This window comes from Coregonus clupeaformis, chromosome 6 (genome assembly GCF_020615455.1).
Source record: "Coregonus clupeaformis isolate EN_2021a chromosome 6, ASM2061545v1, whole genome shotgun sequence".
In the NCBI taxonomy this organism is placed as follows: Eukaryota; Metazoa; Chordata; class Actinopteri; order Salmoniformes; family Salmonidae; genus Coregonus; species Coregonus clupeaformis.
The window spans coordinates 13,584,416-13,611,174 of NC_059197.1; the positions used below are offsets into that span (position 1 = coordinate 13,584,416).

The 26,759-nt window shown below is 46.6% G+C and overlaps 1 protein-coding gene across 2 annotated transcripts in view; it reads right to left on the reverse strand.

The window, feature by feature from the left end:
* arrb1 (arrestin, beta 1) overlaps positions 1 to 24,452 on the reverse strand; it is a 79,674-nt gene extending 55,222 nt beyond the window's left edge. For both annotated transcript variants that reach the window (XM_045218516.1, XM_045218508.1), the window contains exon 1: positions 23,858 to 24,452. In XM_045218516.1, coding sequence (XP_045074451.1) covers positions 23,858 to 23,877 — 20 coding nt within the window. In that variant the 5' untranslated portion in view covers positions 23,878 to 24,452. The remainder of the gene's footprint in view (positions 1 to 23,857) is intronic.
* Between the last annotated feature and the right edge of the window lie 2,307 nt (positions 24,453 to 26,759).

Below are 26,759 nucleotides of genomic sequence, written 5' to 3' on the forward strand. Positions count from 1 at the left end.
GCTTTAAAACTGCAAATTTTTCTCTCCACCAACAAAAAGGGTGTTAACAGTTTGAACAGTTTGGGGTTGCATGGGTTTGCTACTACGCTTATAAATGACAATATCCATCTGGACCTTTGCCACCTAGGAAATGTGTGTGACAGGACCATCTCAAATAGTACTTGAATACCCCTGCTATAGGCCAACAACACATAAATGTCTCCTAAACTCCCATGCATAAGGCTACTTTCTGTCCCTAACACTAAAACGAAATAGTATAAAAACGAAATAGAAAAATGTTTTTATCAAACTGAAACTGAATTAAAGCTACAGATTTGAGCCAGTTTGCTACAGCAGGAAAATAATCCTGCAGCGTCAGGAAATGTGAATTATTATGTGGATTATAAATAATGGAGGTTTTTGTAGGGGTTGATACATTTTTGGTTAGGGCAAATCAAGTCTGAATATTCAAAGTGGAAATTACAAACATTAGAAGTGTTTTAAAAACTCAAATACACTACAAGTTTGCATTTCCTGCTGTGCAGGAATATTCTCAGCAAAAAAAAAGTGATCAAATTAAGATCCTACATCTGTAGTAAATCAAGTCTGAAAACTAACTGAAACTAAATTGAATTAACCCCCCAAAAAGTAAAACTAATAGATATAAAAACGAATAGAAAATCATCAAACTAAATAACCTTAGATCACATCACAATGTTGCAATGCCCATTACTTAACGTCTTCCATTCTAGATATCTCTGTGTTAACGTCAGAGCAGCAGGGCTGTTGTACAATACTCTGACTCTCTGAGCTCAGCATAATAACACTATTTGATGCGTCAGATAATAATAATACTAATCTGCAAAAAAGCACACACACCGGCCATGATGCGTTTACAATACCGCGTTGGTAATACACCATTATTTGTTCGACCAAATGGGAAAACGTCTGTGTGGTGAGCCTTTGAAATAAGATCACGATCAAACCAGCAGGATCAAAATAGCTAGGTAGTCCAACATTCTCCCCGACATGCAACCATCCCAGAGGCGGGGGAGAAAGGATGGAGATCCTGCTGCGTCTGCCAGCCACATCCCAAGCAGGTGCACCTGATTCATCCTAGCTAGTCAAAATACAGAATAATAATCAAGCATTTTGTCAACATCGATGACAGTTTGGAGACTGGAGGTAGGCCGTCTTCCCTGCTACGTTGACCTCGGTTTGCAGTATGACAAAGTCACTCACAAATGTATCTTTGATACAGGTGTTATCAGCAACTTCTGTGGACAGTGTTGGGTAGCTACTGTAACTAGCTAGCTGTAGCTTGGTACCTAGCACCAATGCAACCAGACTGAAAACAATGACCAGAAACGGCGATAATTGTCAATATTCTTAGCAATGATTTAGGAATCCATCTGTCTAAGTATTAGCTAGGCAGCCACTTGTTGGTCTCCTATTTACATTGTACATGAAAAGAAACTATCTAGCTAGCTAGATAGATAGCGAACTAAACAAGTTAGCCAGCTACCTACACCTGTTGCTCCAAGCTAACCATATAAGCAGCTAGCTAGCTTCATCTGGCTAGTGTGGCCTGACCGGGTCTGATCATCATTAACCAAATACGAAAACTGTCTTATAAATTAGGGGTATTTTAGATGATAGTTAGCTAGCTAACTATAGCTACTGAAAAAGATGTCGTTTTGCCATGTTTTTTGGGGGAGAACATTTGTTTTCATCCATCTGCTAGCAAACATTTTTCTGACCAGCACATGTAATCCATGTGTTATATCTTTTTTGACATGCAAAGACCCAAACAGCATTCCAAACTCAGCAGGCCTATAGTACAACACGGACTGTCTCAGCCTTCTAATACTGCACAACCACGAGGTTTTCTCACCTCACCTGGGGTCAAACAGCATGTGTATTATTTTTCTAACACTTTGAGCATTTGATTGAGCCTGGCTGGAGTACCAGATGTGCTTACACGTTTTGGTTCTATTCTATTGGTTGCATTGCTCCAGTCAAGCTTTAATCAAATGCAGTTAAAGTATTTGGAAGATAACAAATAGTAGCTATTTGGATCCAGGTCGGTTTCTCTCAGACTCAGTCAGTCACTCACCCAGTTTACTCAGCCCTGATGGCGCTCTCCTCTCCAGCCTGTTAAATGGTGTCCAATGCAATTACTGTGGTGTCCCTCCCTTTCCTTCCTGCCTCCATATCCTCCCTTCCTCCCTCCCTCTGTATCCTCCCTCCCTCCCTGTCCTCCCTCCCTCCATGTCCTCCCTCCCTCCGTATCCTCCCTCCCTGTCCCCCGTCTCTCTCTCCCTCCCTCCCGATCCCCCCTCTCTCCCTCCCTCTCTCCCCGTCCTCCCTCCCTCCCTATCCCCCCTGTTCTGTTAAATGGTGTCCAATGCAATTACTGTCCCTCCATATCCTCTCTCCCTCCCTCCCTGTCCTCCCTCCCTCTGTATCCTCCCTGTTCTCATTCCCCCTTGCCTCCCTCGCTGTCCTCCCTCGCTGTCCTCCCTCTCTCCCTCCGTATCCTCCCTCCCTCCCTGTCCTCCCTCTCTCCCTCCCTGTCCTCCCTCTCTCCCTACCTATCCTCCCTCCCTGTACACCCTCCCTGTCCTCCCTCTCTCCCTGTCCTCCCTCTCTCCCCCCCTGTCCTCCCTCTATAGTATTAATGACTCCAGGAAGACATTATGTCACTGTCCAGAGCAGAGTAGCAGACCCTCCCCTACTTTCTCCTGGAATGACGGTTGTGGGGAATAACTAACTGGAAATACTTCCCAGAAACATAGCAGATTCTGTACTGTATGACAGAGGTTTTTTAAAACAAAACAAAAAAATGTATTCAAATGTTAAAAACTAAAACAATGTAAATCTTTCTGATAAACATTGCAGCTCTGACATGATGTAGTGATGATGTTAGGGTTAGGGTTGTGGTTTACATGGCAATAGGGTTAGGGTTGTGGTTTACATGGCAACGGGATTAGGATTAGGGTTATGGTTTAAATGGCAGCAGGATTAGGGTTAGGGTTGTGGTTTACATGGCAGCAGGGTTAGGGTTGTGGTTTACATGGCAACAGGGTTAGGGTTGTGGTTTACATGGCAGCAGGGTCAGGGTTATGGTTGTGGTTTACATGGCAGCAGGGTCAGGGTTATGGTTGTGGTTTACATGGCAACAGGGTTAAGGTTGTGGTTTACATGGCAACAGGGTTAGGGTTAGGGTTGTGGTTTACATGGCAGCATGGTTAGGGTTGTGGTTTACATGGCAGCAGGGTTAGGGTTGTGGTTTACATGGCAACAGGGTTAGTGTTGGGGTTTACATGGCAACAGGGTTAGGGCTAGGGTTGTGGTTTACATGGCAACAGGGTTAGGGTTGTGGTTTACATGGCAACAGGGTTAGGGTTGTGGTTTACATGGCAGCAGGGTTAGGGTTGTGGTTTACATGGCAACAGGGTTAGGGTTGTGGTTTACATGGCAACAGGGTCAGGGTTATGGTTGTGGTTTACATGGCAACAGGGTTAGGGTTAGGGTTGTGGTTTACATGGCAGCAGGGTTAGGGTTAGGGTTGTGGTTTACATGGCAGCAGGGTTAGGGTTAGGGTTGTGGTTTACATGGCAGCAGGGTTAGGGTTAGTGTTGTGGTTTACATGGCAACAGGGGGTTGTGATTTACATGGCAACAGGATTAGGGTTAGGGTTGTGGTTTACATGGCAGCAGGGTTAGTGTTGTGGTTTACATGGCAACAGGGTTAGGGTTAGGGTTGCGGTTTACATGGCAGCCGGGTTAGGGTTGTGGTTTACATGGCAACAGGGTTAGGCTTTACATGGCAGCAGGGTTAGGGTTGTGGTTTACATGGCAGCAGGGTTAGGGTTGTGGTTTACATGGCAGCAGGGTTAGGGTTGTGGTTTACATGGCAAGAGGGTTAGGGTTGTCGTTTACATGGCAACAGGGTTAGGGTTGTGGTTTACATGGCAGCAGGGTTAGGGTTGTGGTTTACATGGCAGCAGGGTTAGGGTTGTGGTTTACATGGCAACAGGGTTAGGGTTGTCGTTTACATGGCAGCAGGGTTAGGGTTGTGGTTTACATGGCAGCAGGGTTAGGGTTGTGGTTTACATGGCAACAGGGTTAGGGTTGTGGTTTACATGGCAGCAGGGTTAGGGTTGTGGTTTACATGGCAGCAGGGTTAGGGTTGTCGTTTACATGGCAGCAGGGTTAGGGTTGTGGTTTACATGGCAGCAGGGTTAGGGTTGTGGTTTACATGGCAGCAGGGTTAGGGTTGTGGTTTACATGGCAGCAGGGTTAGGGTTGTCGTTTACATGGCAGCAGGGTTAGGGTTGTGGTTTACATGGCAGCAGGGTTAGGGTTGTGGTTTACATGGCAGCAGGGTTAGGGTTGTGGTTTACATGGCAGCAGGGTTAGGGTTGTGGTTTACATGGCAGCAGGGTTAGGGTTGTGGTTTACATGGTAACATGGTTAGGGTTGTGGTTTACATGGCAGCAGGGTTAGGGTTGTGGTTTACATGGCAGCAGGGTTAGGGTTGTGGTTTACATGGTAACAGGGTTAGGGTTGTGGTTTACATGGTAACATGGTTAGGGTTGTGGTTTACATGGTAACAGGGTTAGGGTTGGGGTTTACATGGCAGCAGGGTTAGGGTTGTGGTTTACATGGCAGCAGGGTTAGGGTTGTGGTTTACATGGCAGCAGGGTTAGGGTTGTGGTTTACATGGTAACATGGTTAGGGTTGTGGTTTACATGGCAGCAGGGTTAGGGTTGTGGTTTACATGGTAGCAGGGTTAGGGTTGGGGTTTACATGGCAACAGGGTTAGGGTTGTGGTTTACATGGCAACAGGGTTAGGGTTGTGGTTTACATGGCAACGGGATTAGGGTTATGGTTTAAATGGCAGCAGGATTAGGGTTAGGGTTGTGGTTTACATGGCAGCAGGGTTAGGGTTGTGGTTTACATGGCAACAGGGTTAGGGTTGTGGTTTACATGGCAGCAGGGTCAGGGTTATGGTTGTGGTTTACATGGCAGCAGGGTCAGGGTTATGGTTGTGGTTTACATGGCAACAGGGTTAAGGTTGTGGTTTACATGGCAACAGGGTTAGGGTTAGGGTTGTGGTTTACATGGCAGCATGGTTAGGGTTGTGGTTTACATGGCAGCAGGGTTAGGGTTGTGGTTTACATGGCAACAGGGTTAGTGTTGGGGTTTACATGGCAACAGGGTTAGGGCTAGGGTTGTGGTTTACATGGCAACAGGGTTAGGGTTGTGGTTTACATGGCAGCAGGGTTAGGGTTGTGGTTTACATGGCAACAGGGTTAGGGTTGTGGTTTACATGGCAACAGGGTCAGGGTTATGGTTGTGGTTTACATGGCAACAGGGTTAGGGTTAGGGTTGTGGTTTACATGGCAGCAGGGTTAGGGTTAGGGTTGTGGTTTACATGGCAGCAGGGTTAGGGTTAGTGTTGTGGTTTACATGGCAACAGGGGGTTGTGATTTACATGGCAACAGGATTAGGGTTAGGGTTGTGGTTTACATGGCAGCAGGGTTAGTGTTGTGGTTTACATGGCAACAGGGTTAGGGTTGCGGTTTACATGGCAGCCGGGTTAGGGTTGTGGTTTACATGGCAACAGGGTTAGGCTTTACATGGCAGCAGGGTTAGGGTTGTGGTTTACATGGCAAGAGGGTTAGGGTTGTCGTTTACATGGCAACAGGGTTAGGGTTGTGGTTTACATGGCAGCAGGGTTAGGGTTGTGGTTTACATGGCAACAGGGTTAGGGTTGTCGTTTACATGGCAGCAGGGTTAGGGTTGTGGTTTACATGGCAGCAGGGTTAGGGTTGTGGTTTACATGGCAGCAGGGTTAGGGTTGTGGTTTACATGGCAGCAGGGTTAGGGTTGTGGTTTACATGGCAGCAGGGTTAGGGTTGTGGTTTACATGGCAGCAGGGTTAGGGTTGTCGTTTACATGGCAGCAGGGTTAGGGTTGTGGTTTACATGGCAGCAGGGTTAGGGTTGTCGTTTACATGGCAGCAGGGTTAGGGTTGTGGTTTACATGGCAGCAGGGTTAGGGTTGTCGTTTACATGGCAGCAGGGTTAGGGTTGTGGTTTACATGGCAGCAGGGTTAGGGTTATCGTTTACATGGCAGCAGGGTTAAGGTTGTGGTTTACATGGCAGCAGGGTTAGGGTTGTGGTTTACATGGCAGCAGGGTTAGGGTTGTGGTTTACATGGCAGCAGGGTTAGGGTTGTGGTTTACATGGCAGCAGGGTTAGGGTTGTGGTTTACATGGCAGCAGGGTTAGGGTTGTGGTTTACATGGCAGCAGGGTTAGGGTTGTGGTTTACATGGCAGCAGGGTTAGGGTTGTGGTTTACATGGTAACATGGTTAGGGTTGTGGTTTACATGGTAACAGGGTTAGGGTTGTGGTTTACATGGTTAGGGTTGTGGTTTACATGGTAACATGGTTAGGGTTGTGGTTTACATGGCAGCAGGGTTAGGGTTGTGGTTTACATGGTAGCAGGGTTAGGGTTGGGGTTTACATGGCAACAGGGTTAGGGTTGGGGTTTACATGGCAACAGGGTTAGGGTTGTGATTTACATGGCAACAGGGTTAGGGTTGTGATTTACATGGCAGCAGGGTTAGGGTTGTGATTTACATGGCAGCAGGGTTAGGGTTGTGGTTTACATGGTAACAGGGTTAGGGTTGGGGTTTACATGGTAACAGGGTTAGGGTTGGGGTTTACATGGCAGCAGGGTTAGGGTTGGGGTTTACATGGTAACAGGGTTAGGGTTGTGGTTTACATGGTAACAGGGTTAGGGATGGGGTTTACATGGCAACAATAGATGACTGGGGATATTTGACTCTGCTGCTCCTGGACTCATTCAAATATTATCTTTGGTATGCAAAAGATTACACAGTCGTTGTGCAGAAAAACAACACTCAGAAATGGCCTATTGAGATTAATATAAGGATAACTACACCAAGAGTCGTTTCACTCTCAATAGGACCCCCTCAAAACAAAAACAGAAAAACAATTATATTTCACACTACTAGTGTTGCCACAGTATTATTGTACCAGACTAACCCTGACCCTAGCAGACTGAATATCTCTCCTGAAGCAGGACGTCATGGACTCGGATGATTCCATCATCGTTCCTGTACCCAAGAAAGCGAAGGTAACTGAACTAAATGACTAGCACTCACCTCTGTCATCATGAAGCGCTTTGAGAGGTTGGTTAAGGACCATATCACTTCCATCTTACCCGACACCCTAGACCCACTACAATTTGCACACCGCCCCCCAACAGATCCATGGACGACGCAATTGCCATTGGCATTGCACTGCCCTATCCCACCTGGACAAGAGAAATACCTATGGATGAATGCTGTTCATCGACTACAGCACACCATAGTCATCACTAATCTAAGGACCCTGGGAACACCTCACGCTGCAACTGGATCCTGGACTTCCTGACGGGCCGACCCCAGGTGGTGAAGGTAGGCAACCAGACATCCGCCACGCTGATCCTCAACACGGGGGGCCCTACATGGGGGCGTGCTCAGCCCCCTCCTGTACTCCCTGTTCACCCATGACTGCGCAGCCACGCACGTCTCCAACCTAATAATCAAGTTTGCAGACGACACAACAGTGGTAGGCCTGATTACCAACAACGACGAGACTGCCTACAGGGAGGAGGTGAGTGCCTTGTGGAGTGGTGCCAGGAAAATAACCTCTCCCTCAGAGAGAGCACACCCCCCATCCACATCGACGGGGCCGGAGTCAAGTGGGTCAAAAGCTTCAGGTTTTGTTATATTTGTGTCTTATGATTCTATTATAAAGATAACCTCATTCCCAGATAAATGCCCATGATGAATGTCAAACTATCTTCTGATCGATTCTGAAATGGTCTCTTCACACCGACAAGTGTGGTGAAGAAGGCGCAACAGCTCTGTATCACCGCCTGGTACGGTCCGCAACCGCAGGGCTCTCCAGAGGGTGGTGCGGGGGGCACACTGCCTGCCCTCCAGGACATCTACAGCACCTGGAGTCACAGGAAGGCCAAGGAGATCATCACCCGAGCCACGGCCTGTTCACCCCACTACCATCTAGAAAGTGGAGACAGTACAGGTGCATCAAAGCTGGGATCGAGAGATTGATAAACAGCTTCTATCCCCAGGCCATCAGACTGTTAAATAACCACCGCTAGACAGCCTCCGGCCAGTACCCTGCCCTCCGGCCAGTACCCTGCCCTCTGACCAGTACCCTACTCTGCCCCTCAGTCACAGTCACTAGCTGGCTACCACCGGGTACTCTACCCCAGGGGTTTTTAACTTGGGGGCCCCCCTTCCAGCATTGGGGAACATCCTGCACGCGGGCTAGTTGATCTGGACATTTCTGACAAGTTATAAATAGCTCTCTAAGATATGCAATGACTGACATGACAAGAGGAACTGATGATGCAATACCCAATTTAGAAATTGTACCTTGTGCATTCTAATATTACAACTTTCAACAGTAAGTTTAAAACCGGACTGAGTTCCTTTCAATTATTTTTTAAAAAAAATTTGGGGGGGGAACCCCGCTCACCCCCTGCCGACCCCTCGCGTCCCACAGTTTGGAAACCACTGCTTTACCCTGCACCTTAGGGACTGCTGCCCTATGTACATAGTCATTGATCACTGGTTGCTTTAATAATGTTTACATATATATATATTTATCTACTGCTGTACTAAATGTAAATAAATGTAACATTTTGGATTATGGTGTGCTTGTTGACATTTACTGCATTGATCGATAGGAACTAGGAACATAAGCATTTTGTTGCACCTGCCATTTCGCCATTAAAAAATGATTAAATTCATTCCATTTCAATGTGAGATATTCCTTAACAACATTACGCTTCATTTGAATACATCTCAGCAGCTTTGTGAGGACAGAAACATCCTCCAATTCACACATTTAGATACATAACAAGACAAACAAAGACAGACTTTCTCCTTCTGGTTTTACTACCGTAGGAACAAATCAGATTTAGATGTGTATCTGTCGTGTGTCTGTCTGTTTGTAAAGACTGCATGATGGTGAGGCGCACAGATACTCCCTTATAGGTTAGATCATCCATATAGAGCTGCACATGTTCAATTAGCATCTCTCCTACTGTAGCTCCTCAATAATTCAACTGTTAAGAAACATATGTTACTGTCCTCCTTCCCAGAGCTGCTTCTGTTCTGTTAATATCCTCCTTCACAATGGCCACATAAAAACAATGAGGTCAAAAGTAAATGTTCAACCAATTACGAGACATCATCATTTCATTTCACATGATGACATGATCCTTTCCCCCGACCCAACCCTGCTTCCTGATTCATATCTGTGACAGAGATACTAGATATAATGACGAGATGCTTTTGTGTCCGCCGTAACAATGGGATTCCTTTGTCCACAGAGCGGAACGGCGGGCTGTCAAAAATACTTTTTGAATATTTGATGAGGGGTGTTGACGTCAACCGCCTGTATTCAATGGAGAGTGACATGCTGTCCTCATGAATATGCATAGACCGTCTCGAATTTCAACAGGGGCAACTCTGATATAAAGTGTTTTCTCTCAAAGTTGCCGGGATGTCAAGTGCATCACAAAACTTCATTTTTGTTACAAACTTCTATTAGATCAAATAAGCCTCACGTATCAAAATATCAATTCATGTTTATCTTGACTAAATTCGACATGCTCTCATTGCCCCCATACAAAAATACCTCACTTGCTTAATAATTAATGATCTGCTTAAACGTGGACAGATTTTGGGCGGAGTAAACCCGCTCGCTTCAAATCAAATCAATTTTTATTTTGTCACATGCGCCGAATACAACAGGTGTAGGTAGACCTTACCGTGAAATGCTTACTTACAAGCCCTTAACCAACAATGCAGTTAAAGAAATAGAGTTAAGACAGTAAAAAAGTTAATAAAATAACAATAACGAGACTAAAAACAGGGGGTACCGGTACTGAGTCAATGTGCTGGGGTACAGATTAGTGAAGGTAATTTGTACATGTAGGTAGGGGTAAAGTGACTATGCATAGATAATAAACAGCAAGTAGCAGCAGTGTAAAAACAAAGAGGGGGGTGTCAATGTAAATAGTCCGGGTGGCCATTTGATGAATTGTTCAGCAGTCTTATGGCTTAGGGGTAGAAGCTTTGGGGGTAGAAGCCTCTTGGACCTAGACTTGACGCTCCGCGGTAGCAGAGAGAACAGTCTATGACTTGGGTGAGTGGAGTCTTTGATAATTTTTTGGGATGCTGACCTACGCAGAGTTGCAAAGAAAAAGTCCAGTGTCTGTGTTCTTTTGTCCATCTTAATCTTTTATTGGCCAGTCTGAGATACAGTTGAAGTCGGAAGTTTACATACACTTAGGTTGGAGTCATTCAAACTTGTTTTTCAACCACTCCACAAATGTCTTGTTAACAAGCTATAGTTTTGGCAAGTCGGTTAGGACATCTACTTTGTGCATGACACAAGTAATTTTTCCAACAATTGTTTACAGACAGATTATTTCACTTATAATTCACTGTATCACAATTCCAGTGGGTCAGAAGTTTACATACACTAAGTTGACTGTGCCTTTAAACAGCTTGGAAAATTCCAGAAAATGATATCATGGCTTTAGAAGCTTCTGATAGGCTAATTGACATTATTTTAGTCAATTGGAGGTGTACCTGTGGATGTATTTTAAGGCCTACCTTCAAACTCAGTGCCTCTTTGCTTGACATCATGGGAAAATCAAAAGAAATCAGCCAAGACCTCAGAAAAAAAACTGTAGACCTCCACAAGTCTTGTTCATCCCTGGGAGCAATTTCCAAACGCCTGAAGGTACCACGTTCATCTGTACAAACAATAGTACGCAAGTATAAACACCATGGGACCACGCAGCCGTCATACCGCTCAGGAAGGAGACGGGTTCTGTCTCCTAGAGATGAACGTACTTTGGTGCGAAAAGTGCAAATCAATCCCAGAACAACAGCAAAGGACCTTGTGAAGATGTTGGAGGAAACAGGTACTGAAGTATCTATATCCACAGTAAAACGAGTCCTATATCGACGTAACCTGAAAGGCCGCTCAGCAAGGAAGAAGCCACTGCTCCAAAACCGCCATAAAAAAGCCAGACTACGGTTTGCAACTGCACATGGGGACAAAGATCGTACTTTTTGGAGAAATGTCCTCTGGTCTGATGAAACAAAAATAGAACTGTTTGACCATAATGACCGTCGTTTGGAGGAAAAAGGGGAAGGCTTGCAAGCCAAAGAACACCATCCCAACCGTGAAGCACGGGGGTGGCAGCATCATGCTGTGTGGGTGCTTTGCTGCAGGAGGGACTGGTGCACTTCACAAAATAGATAGCATCATGAGGAAGGAAAATGATGTGGATATATTGAAGCAACATCTCAAGACATCAGCCTGGAACTTAAAGCTTGGTCGCAAATGGGTCTTCCAAATGGACAATGACCACAAGCATACTTCCAAAGCTGTGGCAAAATGGCTTAAGGACAACAAAGTCAAGGTATTGGAGTGGCCATCACAAAGCCCTGACCTCAATCCTATAGAAAATGTGTGGGCAGAACTGAAAAAGCGTGTGCGAGCAAGGAGGCCAACAAACCTGACTCAGTTACACCAGCTTTGTCAGGAGGAATGGGCCAAAATTCACCCAACTTATTGTGGGAAGCTTGTGGAAGGCTACCCGAAATGTTTGACCCAAGTTAAACAATTTAAAGGCAATGCTACCAAATACTAATTGAGTGTATGTAAACTTCTGACCCACTGGGAATGTGATGAAAGACATAAAAGCTGAAATAAATCACTCTCTACTATTATTCTGACATTTCACATTCTTAAAATAAAGTGGTGATCCTAACTGACCTAAGACAGGGAATTTTTACTAGGATTAAATGTCAGGAATTGTGAAAAACTGAGTTTAAATGTATTTGGCTAAGGTGTATGTAAACTTCCGACTTCAACTGTATGGCTTTTTCTTTGCAACTCTGCCTAGAAGGTCAGCATCCCGGAGTCGCCTCTTCACTGTTGACGTTGAGACTGGTGTTTTGCGGATACTATTTAATTAAGCTGCCAGTTGAGGACCTGTGAGGCGTCTGTTTCTCAAACTAGACACTAATGTATTTGTCCTCTTGCTCAGTTGTGTACCGGGGCCTCCCACTCCTCTTTCTATTCTGGTTAGAGCCAGTTTGAGCTGTTCTGTGAAGGGAGTAGTACACAGCGTTGTACGAGATCTTCAGTTTCTTGGCAATTTCTCGCATGGAATAGCCTTAATTTCTCAGAACAAGAATAGACTGACGAGTTTTAGAAGAAAGTTATTTGTTTCTGGCCATTTTGATCCTGTAATCAAACCCACAATTGCTGATGCTCCAGATACTCAACTTGTCTCAAGAAGGCCAGTTTTATTGCTTCTTTAAATCAGCACAACAGTTTTCAGCTGTGCTAACATAATTGCAAAAGGTTTTTCTAATGATCAATTAGCCTTTTAAAATGATAAACTTGGATTAGCAAACACAACGTGCCATTGGAACACAGGACTGATGGTTGCTGATAATGGGCCTCGGTACGCCTATGTAGATATTCCATTTTAAAAAATCAGCCGTTTCCAGCTACAATAGCCATTTACAACATTAACAATGTCTACACTGTATTTCTGATCAATTCTATGTTATTTTAATGGACAAAGAAATTGCTTTTCTTTCGAAAAACAAGGACATTTCTAAGTGACCAAAACTTTTGACTGGTACTGTAGGTCCTGGATGGCAGGAAGCTTGGCCCCAGTGATGTACTGGGCCGTACGCACTACCCTCTGTAGCGCCTTACGGTCGGATGTCGAGCAGTTGCCATACCAGGCGGTGATGCAACTGGTCAGGATGCTCTCGATGGTGCAGCTGTAGAACTTTTTGAGGATCTGGGGACCTATGCCAAATCTTTTCAGTCTCCTGAGGGGGAAAAGGTGTTGTCACGCCCTCTTCACGACTGTCTTGGTGTGTTTGGACCATGATAGTTTGTTGGTGATGTGGACATCAAGGAACTTGAAGCTCTCGACCCGCTCCACTACAGCCCCGTCGATGTGAATGGGGGCGTGTTCGGCCCTCCTTTTCCTGTTGTCCACGATCAGGTCCTTTGTCTTGCTCACGTTGAGGGAGAGGTTGTTGTCCTGGCATCACATTGCCAGGTCTCTGACCTCCTCCCTATAGGCTGTCTCATCGTTGTCTGTGATCAGGCCTAACACTGTTGTGTCGTCAGCAAACTTAATGATGGTGTTAGAGTCGGACTAAGCACGCACCCCTGAGGGGCCCCCGTGTTGAGGATCCGCGTGGCAGATGTGTTGTTGCCTACCCATACCATCTGGGGGCGGCCCGTCAGGAAGTCCAGGATCCAGTTGCAGAGGGAGTTGTTTAGTCCCAGGGGTCTTAGCTTAGTGATGAGCTTTGTGGGCACTATGGTGTTGAAAGCTGAGCTGTAGTCAATGAACAGCATTCTCACATAGGTGTTCCTTTTGTCCAGGTGGGAAGGGGCAATGTGGAATGTGATTGAGATTGCGTCATCTGTGGATCTGTTGGGGCATTATGCGAATCGGAGTGGGTCTAGGGTTTCAGGGATGATGGTGTTGATGTGAGCCTTGACCAGCCTTTCAAAGCACTTCATGGCTACAGACGTGAGTGCTACGGGGTGGTAGTCATTTAGGCAGGTTACCTTCGCTTTCATGGGCACCGGGACTATGGTGGTCTGCTTGAAACATGTAGGTATTACAGACACGGTCAGGGAGAGGTTGAAAATGTCAGTGAAGACACTTGGCCAATTGGTCTGTGCATGCTCTGAGTATGCAGCCTTGTGAATGTTGACCTGTTTACAGGTCTTGCTCACATTGGCTACGGAGAGCGTGATCACACAGTCGTCCGGAACAGCTGGTGCTCTCATGCATGCTTCAGTGTTGCTTGCCTCGAAGCGAGCATAGAAGGCATTTAGCTCGTGTGGTAGGCTCGCATCACTGGGCAGCTCGCGGCTGGGTTTCCCTTTTTACTCCGTAATAGTTTGCAAGCCCTGCCACATCCGACGAGCGTCAGAGCCGGTGTAGAAGGATTCAATCTTAGTCCTGTATTGACTCTTTGCCTGTTTGATGGTTTGTCTGAGGGCATAGCGGGATTTCTTATAAGCTCAGTTGGTAGAGCATGGCGCTTGCAACGCCAGGGTTTTGGGTTCGATTCCCACTTTGGCCCAGGGGGGCCAGTATGAAAATGTATGCACTCACTAACTGTAAGTCGCTCTGGATAAGAGCGTCTGCTAAAATGACTAAAAATGTAAAAAAAAAATGATTAGTGTCCCGCTCCTTGAAAGCGGCAGCTCTAGCTTTTAGCTCGGTGCGGATGTTGCCTGTAATCCATGGCTTCTGGTTGGAATATGTACGTGCGGTCACTGTGGGGACGACGTCGTCAATGCACTTATTGATGAAGCCGGTGACTGAGGTGGTGTACTCCTCAATGCCATTGGATGAATCCAGGAACATATTCCAGTCTGTGCTAGCAAAACAGTCCTGTAGCGTAGCATCTGCGTCATCTGACCACTTCCATATTGAGCGAGTCACTCCTAGTGGCCTAATTCTATCCTCCTGAATCCTGCTTTGGTTTTTGCTTGTAAGCAGGATTCAGGAGGATAGAATTAGGCCACTAGGAGCGCCGCTTCTGGATGAGCATTTTCTTGTTTGCTTATGGCCTTATACAGCTTGTTGAGTGCGGTCTTAGTGCCAGCATCGGTTTGTGGTGGTAAATAGACGGCTACGAAAAATATAGATCTCTTGGTAGATAGTGTGGTCGGCAGCTTATCATGAGGTCCTCTACCTCAGGTGAGCAATACCTTGAGACTTCTTAATATTAGACATCGCGCACCAGCTGTTATTGAAAAATAGACACACACCCCCGGCCCTCGTCTTACCAGACGTAGCTGTTCTGTCCTGCCGATGCACGGAAAACCCAGCTAACTGTATATTATCCGTGTCGTCATTCAGCCACGACTCGGTGAAACATAAGATAATACAGTTTTTAATGTCCCGTTGGTAGGATAGTCTCGAACGGAGATCATCCAGTTTTTTCTCCAGTGATTGCACGTTGGCCAATAGAACGGATGGTAGAGTCGGGTTACCTACTCGCCGACGAGTTCTCACCAGGCACCCCAATCTCCGCCCCCTGTATTTATTTTCTTCACGTGAATGACGGGGACTTTGGGCCTGGTCTCGGAGAAGCAGTATATCCTTCGCGTCGGACTCATTCAAGAAAAGATCTTTGTCCAGTTCGAGGTGAGTAATCGCTGTTCTGATATCCAGAAGCTCTTTTCGGTCATAAAAGATGGTAACAGCAACATTATGTACAAAAGAAGTTACAAACAATGCGAAAAAACACACAAAATAGCACAGTTGGTTAGGAGCCCGTAAAACGGCAGCCATCACCTCCGGCGCCTCATCTTCTCTGTCTGTGATCAATTGCTGCTTCTTCTATTTGCTTTCTAGACCCTGTCAATCAATCAATCATCTCTTACTGCGCCGATCTGCTTTCTAGACCCTATCAATCAACCATCTCCTGCTGCTCCGATCTGCTTTCTAGACCCTATCAATCAATCATTCTCTATTGGCAACATAGCCTGCTGAAACTCAATTGAGATGGAGAGAGAGAGAGAAAGAGAGCGAGAGAGGTCCAGAAAGGCAGAGCAGGGGGTGGGAGGCAGATAAGTGGATGAGTAGAGAGAGAGGGAGGAAGAGAGAGAGAGAGGGAGGGATGACAGTCTCTCCCTGTTTAACACACAGGCCACGACAGACATCGCTGCCTTCAGTAGGGAGATGCAAACAAGCTTTCACTTTTCCCCCAAATGCATTTCAGTGTCCACCATGATGGCTAACAGGATCCCTGCAGATGTACACAGCCCATCTGTAATTAGCCCACCCAACTACCTCATCCCCATATTGTTATTTACGTTGTTATTTATTTTGCTCATTTGCACCCCAGTATCTCTATTTGCACATCATCTTCTGCACATCTATCACTCCAGTGTTAATACTAAATTGTAATTATTTTGCACTATGGCCTATTTATTGCCTTACCTCCATAACTTACTACATTTGCACACACTGTATATATATTTTCTATTGTGTTATTGACTGTACATTTTGTTTACCCCATATGTAACTCTGTGTTTGTTGTTTTTATCGCACTGCTTTGCTTTATCTTGACCAGGTCGCAGTTGTAAATGAGAACTTGTTCTCAACTGGCTTACCTGGTTAAATAAAATAAAAGAGCACAGAGTCAGAGAGACAGACAGCTAGCTAGTATCTATCCATGAGCAGAGAGACAGACAGCTAGCTAGTATCTATCCATGAGCAGAGAGACAGACAGCTAGCTAGTATCTATCCATGAGCAGAGAGACAGACAGCTAGCTAGTATCTAACCATGAGCAGAGAGACAGACAGCTAGCTAGTAGTTATCCATGAAAACAGAGACAGAGAGAGACAGCTAGCATCTATACATGAGCAGAGAGACAGACAGCTAGCTAGTAGTTATCCATGAACACAGAGACAGAGAGACAGACAGCTAGCTAGTATCTATCCATGAAATGAGCAGAGAGACAGACAGCTAGCTAGTAGTTATCCATGAACACAGAGACAGAGGGACAGACAGCTAGCTAGTATTGATCCATGAGCAGAGAGACAGACATCTAGCTAGTAGTTATCCATGAACACAGAGACCGAGAGACAGACAGCTAGCTAGTATTTATCCATGACCAGAGAGACAAACATATATCTAGTAGTTATCCATGAACACAGAGACAGAGAGACAGACAGCTAGCTAGTATCTATCCATGAGCAGAGAGACAGACATCTAGCTAGTAGTTATCCATGAACACAGAGGCAGAGAGATAGACAGCTAGCTAGTATTTATTCATGAGCACAGAGAGACAGACAGCTAGCTGGTAGTTATCCATGAACTCCGAGAAAGAGAGAGACAGTTAGCTGGTAGTTATCCATGAACACTGAGAAAGAGACAGACAGCTAGCTGGTAGTTATCCATGAACACTGAGAAAGAGAGAGACAGCTAGCTGGTAGTTATCCATGAACACTGAGAGAGACAGCTAGCTGGTAGTTATCCATGAACAGTTTCCAAGTTATGTTTTGAAGTTTGGAGTTGGTGGTGGTGCTGTTCAGGGAAGGTAAAGCCCCATCATAAGCTGTGTACTTGGGAAAAAGCCGCTCCACTCTGGCCAGCACCCTTCTCCAGAAGGACATGATGCAATGAGACACAGGGGAAACAAGAAGGCCAATTTATTGTGAATGGCTGGAGACGATCCTTCTGGAGGGGGATAGCGTGGATTCCCCTAGCAGCTCCAGTATGTCAGATGCTTTCAGCCCCAATCCATAAATGAATCAAGAGCTCTTAACAAGGAGCCATTTAAGGCAAGATACTGTACACCCTGCCCCAGCCTCCCATTCACCCCTAGCCAAGACAAATACACACATGCAGCCCAGTGATGGAGTGGGAAGGAAACGGGTGGATAAACATTGATCTTCGTTGGCAGTGAGTAAAGTAATGATCCCTATACTTTCAATGCATTTTTCAGAAAAAGTTGGGTAAATGCTCACGTAAATCTCGCTCTCTCTCCCACACACACACACACAGTGATTTCCCCCCACAGCAAAATACTGAACAGTATGCTTCACATCACCACCCAACACCACAGGACTGAAATAAGTGTAACACAGGTGTTTAATATTCATACTTCATGTGTTCCTTGTTTTGACTCAGCTTTGTAACATGACTGTGACACTCACAGCAGCACACAGACAGACAGACAGACAGACAGACAGACAGACAGACAGGAGGGTAGTGCAGAGTCTGTCAGTCCTCTGTAGAAGTTACAGTGCTGCATCTGGGTCTCTGTCTGTCAGTCCTCTGTAGAAGGAGACCCTCATATAGATTTACATTTTAGTCATTTAGCAGACGCTCTTATCCAGAGCGACTTACAGTTAGTGCATACATTATTTTTTTATCGAACCCACAACCCTGGCGTTGCAAACGCCATGCTCTACCAACTGAGCTACATCCCCTGCCGGCCATTCCCTCCCCTACCCTGGACGACGCTGGGCCAATTGTGCGCGCCGCCCCATGGGTCTCCCGGTCGCGGGATGGAGAGAGCAGGAGTCCCCAGGGCTGTCTATCAGAGAGATGTCAGACAGGTTGGTCAGGTTGTGTGTCTGTGTGTGTGTGTATCTGTGTGAATAGGGTATTTGGGGGCCTCTGTCACCCTGCTCATTTCTGTTGCCACATGACAAGTCACATGGGTTCAGCTCAATATCAAGGTCAAGTTTCACTGCTGTGTCTGTCTGTGTCCGACCTGGGTTCAAATACATGGGTCCCCTGTAGCTCAGTTGGTAGAGCATGGCGCTTGCAACGCCAAGGTTGTGGGTTCGTTTCCCACGGGGGGCCAGTATGAAAAATGTATGCACTCACTAACTGTAAGTCGCTCTGGATAAGAGCGTCTGCTAAATGACTAAAATGTAAATGTAAAATGTATTGGATTATTTGTTATTCAAATACTATTTTCAAATACCTTAGTTAAATGCCTGGGTTAAATACCTTGGTTAAATGCATGTGTTAAATGCATGGGTTAAATACCTGGGTTAAATGCATGGGTGTGTATTTGAGTCAGTGTATTTGAGTATTTTCAAATACTTTCCAAGTGTATTTCAAAATACATTCCCAATATTCAACTACTTGTTTTTAAAAATAAAAAACATTAAATAATTACTTCCAAATGTACTTTAAAGTAATTGAAATACCCTAAATAGTATTTGAACCCAGTTCTGGTTAGGGTTAGGACAGTCTGGGTTAGAGTCAGGACAGTCTGGGTTAGAGTCAGGACAGTCTGGGTTAGAGTCAGGACAGTCTGGGTTAGAGCCAGGACAGTCTGGGTTAGAGCCAGGACAGTCTGGGTTAGAGCCAGGACAGTCTGGGTTAGAGCCAGGACAGTCTGTTAGAGTCAGGACAGTCTGGGTTAGAGCCAGGACAGTCTGGGTTAGAGCCAGGACAGTCTGGGTTAGAGCCAGGACAGTCTGGGTTAGAGTTAGGACAGTCTGGGTTAGAGCCAGGACAGTCTGTTAGAGTCAGGACAGTCTGGGTTAGAGCCAGGACAGTCTGGGTTAGAGCCAGGACAGTCTGTTAGAGTCAGGACAGTCTGGGTTAGAGCCAGGACAGTCTGTTAGAGTCAGGACAGTCTGTTAGTCAGGACAGTCTGGGTTAGAGCCAGGACAGTCTGGGTTAGAGCCAGGACAGTCTGGGTTAGAGCCAGGACAGTCTGGGTTAGAGCCAGGACAGTCTGTTAGAGTCAGGACAGTCTGGGTTAGAGTCAGGACAGTCTGGGTTAGAGTCAGGACAGTCTGGGTTAGAGTCAGGACAGTCTCGGTTAGAGTCAGGACAGTCTGGGTTAGAGTCAGGACAGTCTGGGTTAGAGCCAGGACAGTCTGTTAGAGTCAGGACAGTCTGTGTTAGAGTCAGGACAGTCTGGGTTAGAGCCAGGACAGTCTGTTCGAGTCAGGACAGTCTGTTAGAGTCAGGACAGTCTGTTAGAGTCAGGACAGTCTGGGTTAGAGCCAGGACAGTCTGGGTTAGAGCCAGGACAGTCTGTTAGAGTCAGGACAGTCTGGGTTAGAGCCAGGACAGTCTGTTAGAGTCAGGACAGTCTGGGTTAGAGTCAGGACAGTCTGTTAGAGTCAGGACAGTCTGGGTTAGAGCCAGGACAGTCTGGGTTAGAGCCAGGACAGTCTGGGTTAGAGTCAGGACAGTCTGGGTTAGAGTCAGGACAGTCTGGGTTAGAGCCAGGACAGTCTGTTAGAGTCAGGACAGTCTGTTAGAGTCAGGACAGTCTGGGTTAGAGTCAGGACAGTCTGGGTTAGAGTCAGGACAGTCTGTTAGAGTCAGGACAGTCTGGGTTAGAGTCAGGACAGTCTGGGTTAGAGTCAGGACAGTCTGGGTTAGAGTCAGGACAGTCTGGGTTAGAGTCAGGACAGTCTGTTAGAGTCAGGACAGTATGGGTTAGAGTCAGGACAGTCTGTTAGAGCCAGGACAGTCTGGGTTAGAGCCAGGACAGTCTGGGTTAGAGCCAGGACAGTCTGGGTTAGAGTCAGCACAGTCTGGGTTAGAGCCAGGACAGTCTGTTAGAGTCAGGACAGTCTGGGTTAGAGCCAGGACAGTCTGTTAGAGTCAGGACAGTCTGGGTTAGAGTCAGGACAGTCTGGGTTAGAGCCAGGACAGTCTGTTAGAGTCAGGACAGTCTGTTAGAGTCAGGACAGTCTGGGTTAGAGTCAGGACAGTCTGTTAGAGTCAGGACAGTCTGGGTTAGAGTCAGGACAGTCTGGGTTAGAGCCAGGACAGTCTGGGTTAGAGCCAGGACAGTCTGTTAGAGTCAGGACAGTCTGTTAGAGTCAGGACAGTCTGGGTTAGAGTCAGCACAGTCTGGGTTAGAGCCAGGACAGTCTGTTAGAGTCAGGACAGTCTGGGTTAGAGCCAGGACAGTCTGTTAGAGTCAGGACAGTCTGGGTTAGAGTCAGGACAGTCTGGGTTAGAGCCAGGACAGTCTGGGTTAGAGCCAGGACAGTCTGGGTTAGAGCCAGGACAGTCTGTTAGTATTTGTCTATACCTAATAGTGGGAGACACACTATATAAACAGAAGTATGTGGACACCCCTTCAAATTAGTGGATTCAGCTATTCATTTTAATTTAATTTTTTTAACCTTTATTTAACTAGGCAAGTCAGTTAAGAACAAATTATTATTTACAATGACGGCCTACACCGGCCAAACCCGGACGACGCTGGGCCAATTGTGCGCCGCCCAATCACGGCCGGATTGTGATACAGCCTGGAATTTAACCAGGGTCTGTAGTGACGCCTCTAGCACTGAGATGCAGTGCCTTAGACCGCTGCGCCACTCGGGAGCCCGTTGCCCGTTGCTGACAAGTGTATAAAATCAAGCACACAGCTATGCAATCGCCATAGACAAACATTGGCAGTAGAATGGCCTTACTGAAGAGCTCAGTGACTTTCAACATGGCACCGTCATAGGATGCCACCTTTCCAACAAGTCAGTTCATCAAATTTCTGCCCTGTTAGAGCTGCCCCGGTCAACTATAAGTGCTGTTATTGTGAAGTGGAAACGTTTAGGAGCAACAACGGCTCAGCCGCGAAGTGGTAGGCCACACAAGCTCACAGAACGGGACCGCCGAGTGCTGAAGCATGTAGCGCGCAAAAAGTGTCTGTCCCCGGTTGTAACACTCACTACAGAGTTCCAAACTGCCTCTGAAAGCAACGTCAGCACAAGAACTGTTCGTCGGGAGCTTCATGAAATGCGTTTCCATGGCCGAGTGGCCGCACAAAAGCCTAAGATCACCATGCGCAATGCCAAGCGTCGGCTGGAGTGGTGTAAAGCTCGCCGCCATTGGACTCTGGAGCAGTGGAAACACGTTCTCTGGAGTGATGAATCACGCTTCACCATCTGGCAGTCCGACGGGCGAATCTGGGTTTGGCGGATGCCATGAGAATGCTCCCTGCCCCAATGCATAGTGCCAACTGTAAAGTTTGGTGGAGGAGGAATAATGGTCTGGGGCTGTTTTTCATGTTTCGGGCTAGGCCCCTTAGTTCCAGTGAAGGGAAATCTTAACACTACAGCATACAATGACATTCTAGATGATTCTGTGCTTCCAACTTTGTGGCAACAGTTTGGGGAAGGCCCTTTCCTGTTTCAGCATGACAATGCCCCCGTGCACAAAGCGAGGTCCATACAGAAATGGTTTGTCGAGATCGGTGTGGCAGAACTTGACTGGTCTGCACAGAGCCCTGACCTCAACCCCATTGAACACCTTTGAAATGAATTGGAACGCCAACTGCGAGCCAGACCTAATCGCCCAACATCAGTGCCCGACCTCACTAATGCTCTTGTGGCTGAATGGAAGCAAGTCCCCGCAGCAATGTTCCAACATCTAGTGGAACGCCTTCCCAGAAGAGTGGAGGCTGTTACGTCAGCAAAGTTGGGGGACCAACTCCATATTAATGCCCATGATTTTGGAATGAGATGTTCGACGAGCAGGTGTCCACATACTTTTTGGTCATGTAGTGGATTTATCTAACTCGGTTCATGTGGGGGTGTGGTTCCAGTAGATGTGATTGACAGCTCTTGGCCCCACAGTAACATACCACAGCCTCTTCCATTAGAGCCATCCTCTCCACGGTATGACGTAACAATGGACAGGAAGCACAATCCACACACACCAAAATCAATCTCTCACTTCCTCTGAAAAGAATCAGGTGGTTGGGGAGCCTAGGCTGTAGACCTCAGCTCCTCTGAGGATTCTACTGAGGGCTACTTGAGGCAGTCTGGCAGGCCCAGACACTGAGATAAGTTAACCCTGTCCCCCTCAGCAGCTTCCCCAGAAAAAGGAGTCTGAGGCTGGGTAGAGAGAGGAGAGAGGCTGGCTAGAGAGGGGAGAGAGGCTGGGTAGAGAGAGGCTGGCTAGAGAGAGGAGAGAGGCTGGGTAGAGAGAGGCTGGGTAGAGAGAGGCTGGGTAGAGAGAGGAGAGGGGCTGGGTAGAGAGAGGAGAGAGGCTGGGTAGAGAGAGGAGAGAGGCTGGGTAGAGAGAGGCTGGCTAGAGAGTGGAGAGAGGCTGGCTAGAGAGTGGAGAGAGGCTGGGTAGAGAGAGGAGAGAGGCTGGCTAGAGAGAGGAGAGAGGCTGGCTAGAGAGAGGAGAGAGGCTGGCTAGAGAGAGGAGAGAGGCTGGGTAGAGAGAGGAGAGAGGCTGGGTAGAGAGAGGAGAGAGGCTGGGTGGAGAGAGGCTGGGTAGAGAGAGGAGAGAGGCTGGGTAGAGAGGCTGGGTAGAGAGAGGAGAGAGGCTGGGTAGAGAGAGGAGAGAGGCTGGGTAGAGAGAGGAGAGAGGGGCTGGGTAGAGAGAGGCTGGGTAGAGAGAGAAGAGAGGCTGGGTAGAGCGAGGAGAGAGGGGCTGGGTAGAGAGAGGAGAGAGGGGCTGGGTAGAGAGAGGAGAGAGGGGCTGGGTAGAGAGAGACTGGGTAGAGAGAGGAGAGAGGCTGGGTAGAGAGAGGAGAGAGGCTGGGTAGAGAGAGGAGAGAGGCTGGATAGAGAGAGGAGAGAGGCTGGTAGAGAGAGGAGAGAGGCTGGGTAGAGAGAGGAGAGAGGCTGGGTAGAGAGAGGAGAGAGGCTGGGTAGAGAGAGGAGAGAGGCTGGGTAGAGAGAGGAGAGAGGGGCTGGGTAGAGAGAGGAGAGAGGGGCTGGGTAGAGAGAGGAGAGAGGCTGGGTAGAGAGAGGAGAGAGGCTGGGTAGAGAGAGGAGAGAGGGGCTGGGTAGAGAGAGGGGCTGGGTAGAGAGAGGCTGGGTAGAGAGAGGAGAGAGGGGCTGGGTAGAGAGAGGAGAGAGGATGGGCTGTTGACCCTGCTGGCTGGGCAGGGAGCTACATGGCTGGTGACTCAAAAACACAACAGATAACTACCTTTGACACTACATTTACTGGGGAAATTATACAGAGAGAACTAACACGAACACACGTTGAACACTCGTTGAACATACCAAGCAACACACACACGAGTACAGATGCACACAAATGCGTGTCTGCGCACACACACAAAATGATGAAATAACAAAGGGACACAGCATGGGGATCCTATGGCAGATAACCTCCTACACAGAGTGAAGAGAAGCAGCCATGGTGTCAGAATACAGCAGTCATAGATGTTATTATCTCCACCCTCCACAGCAACATGAAAAACCCAGACGGTATTTCCTGCTTACCTTGTGCCTTTATCTCCCATGGCGAGGATTGTTGGGTGGTAGAATCCCCCTTTTCACCCTCAGTAAATAGACCGTAATAACGTTGTGCAGAAAGGCAGAGAGAGAGAGAGAGAGAGAGAGAGAGAGAGAGAGAGAGAGAAAGAGACGGAGGGGTGAGAAGAATGTTCTGATGTACAGACTGTGGTTGTGCAGTTCAGGGTGGGTGGGTGGGTGGGTGAATTGAAGAGGGGCTCTTCTCAGTTGGATGTCTCTGTCTGTGCCTTCTGTTCTCAGCTCTCTGTCTCCAGCTCAATGCACTTAAAAGGGCATCTCCAGCGATGCCTGAGAAATTGCCTTAATAAGAAGAAACAGGTGATTCATCCATACAGCACAGTCGGTCTGGTTTCTTCCTTTCCCTGGGTAGTCAAGTGTAGAGCTGAACGGGTCAAACTGCAGTCAGAACATCCAGCGCTCAGCTCAGTGGGAGAGAATGATCCAGCAGACTGGCAGGAGGAATCTTCCTCTTCTTCCATCTAGGTTCTGTTCACATTCAGAAGCTCTGACTGCTGCTATCACTCTTCTATGTGTGTCTCTCTCTCTCTCTCTCTCTCTCTCTCTCTCTGCCAAGCACGCTCTCTCCCTCTCTCTCTCTCGCTCTCTCCCTCTCTCTCGCTCTCTCCTCTCTCTCTCTCCCTCTCTCTCTCTCTCTCTCTCTCTCTCTCTCTCTCTCTCTCTCTCTGCCAAGCACGCTCTCTCTCCCTCTCTCTCCCTGCCAAGCACACTCTCTCTCTCTCTCCCTGCTAAGCACTCTCTCACTCTCTCTCTCCCTCTCTCCAGCACACACTCTCTCTCTCTCCCTGCTAAGCACTCTCTCACTCTCTCTCTCCCTGCCTCACACTCTCGCTCTCCCTCCCTCCCTCCCTCCCTCCAGCACACACGCTCTCTCTCTCTCTCTCTCTCCCCCCTGCCGCACACTCTCGCTCTCCCTCCCTCCCTCTCTCCAGCACACACTCTCTCTCTCTCTCACACTCTCCTCCCTCCTTTCCTCTCTGTTGCTCACTCAATCTGTGAGAGCGCGGATGTGTGGATGGATTAGGGAACAGGGAATGGCTCTCTCGTCTGCCAAACTAATAAGATGAGAAATGCATTAAAATCAGAGAAAGACCCTCAGCTGCTCTGCTGCAGGAGGCAGGCATGTCATTAGTATGCTGCATTCAAGACAACTGGGAACTGGGGGGAAAATGAGGTCAAATCATGACGTCATATCGGAGTTCTAGAAAGATGCCAGAGTTTCCGACTTGGAATTCCGAGTTGGTCATAAGTTGTCTTGAATGCACTGAAGTCGGAGATTTCCATGTTCCCAGTTGTTCTGAACGCGGCATTGTCTTTGCATTGACGTCATTTCTGCTGCTTTGTTGTGTCATGTATCTATTGTTACTATGCATTTAAATAGACCATTCCACCATCCGTACAACACACTGATATGCACAGAGGATGATGTGAATAGACTATAGAGGATGATGTGTATAGACTATAGAGGATGATGTGAATAGACTATAGAGGATGATGTGTATAGACTATAGAGGATGATGTGAATAGACTATAGAGGATGATATGAATAGACTATAGAGGATGATGGATATAGACTATAGAGGATGATATGAATAGACTATAGAGGATGATGTGAATAGACTATAGAGGATGATGTGAATAGACTATAGAGGATGATGGATATAGACTATAGAGGATGATGGATATAGACTATAGAGGATGATGTGAATAGACTATAGAGGATGATGTGAATAGACTATAGAGGATGATATGAATAGACTATAGAGGATGATATGAATAGACTATAGAGGAGGATGTGAATAGACTATAGAGGAGGATGTGAATAGACTATAGAGGATGATGTGAATAGACTATAGAGGATGATGTGAATAGAGGATGATGTGAATATACTATAGAGGATGATGTGAATAGACTACAGAGGATGATGTGAATAGAGGATGATGTGAATAGAGGATGATGTGAATATACTATGATGTGAATAGACTATAGAGGATGATGTGAATAGACTATAGAGGATGATGTGAATAGACTATAGAGGAGGATGTGAATAGACTATAGAGGAGGATGTGAATAAACTATAGAGGATGATAGATATAGACTATAGAGGATGATGTGTATAGACTATAGATGATGATAGATATAGACTATAGAGGATGATGTGAATAGACTATAGAGGATGATGTGAATAGACTATAGAGGATGATGTGAATAGACTGTAGAGGATGATATGAATAGACTGTAGAGGATAATATGAATAGACTATATAGGATGATGGATATAGACTATAGAGGATGATGTGAATAGACTATAGAGGATGATGTGAATAGACTATAGAGGAGGATGTGAATAGACTATAGAGGATGATGTGAATAGACTATAGAGGATGATGTGAATAGACTATAGAGGATGATGTGAATAGACTATAGAGGATGATGTGAATAGACTATAGAAGATGATGTGAATAGACTATAGAGGATGATGTGTATAGACTATAGAGGATGATGGGTATATACTATAGAGGATTATGTGAATAGACTATAGAGGATGATGTGAATAGACTATAGAGGATGATGTGAATAGACTATAGAGGATGATATGAATAGACTATAGAGGATGATGTGTATAGACTATAGAGGATGATGTGTATAGACTATAGAGGAGGATGTGAATAGACTATAGAGGAGGATGTGAATAGACTATAGAGGATGATGTGACTAGACTATAGAGGATGATGTGACTAGACTATAGAGGATGATGTGAATAGACTATAGAGGATGATATGAATAGACTATAGAGGATGATATGTATAGACTATAGAGGATGATGTGTATAGACTATAGAGGATGATGTG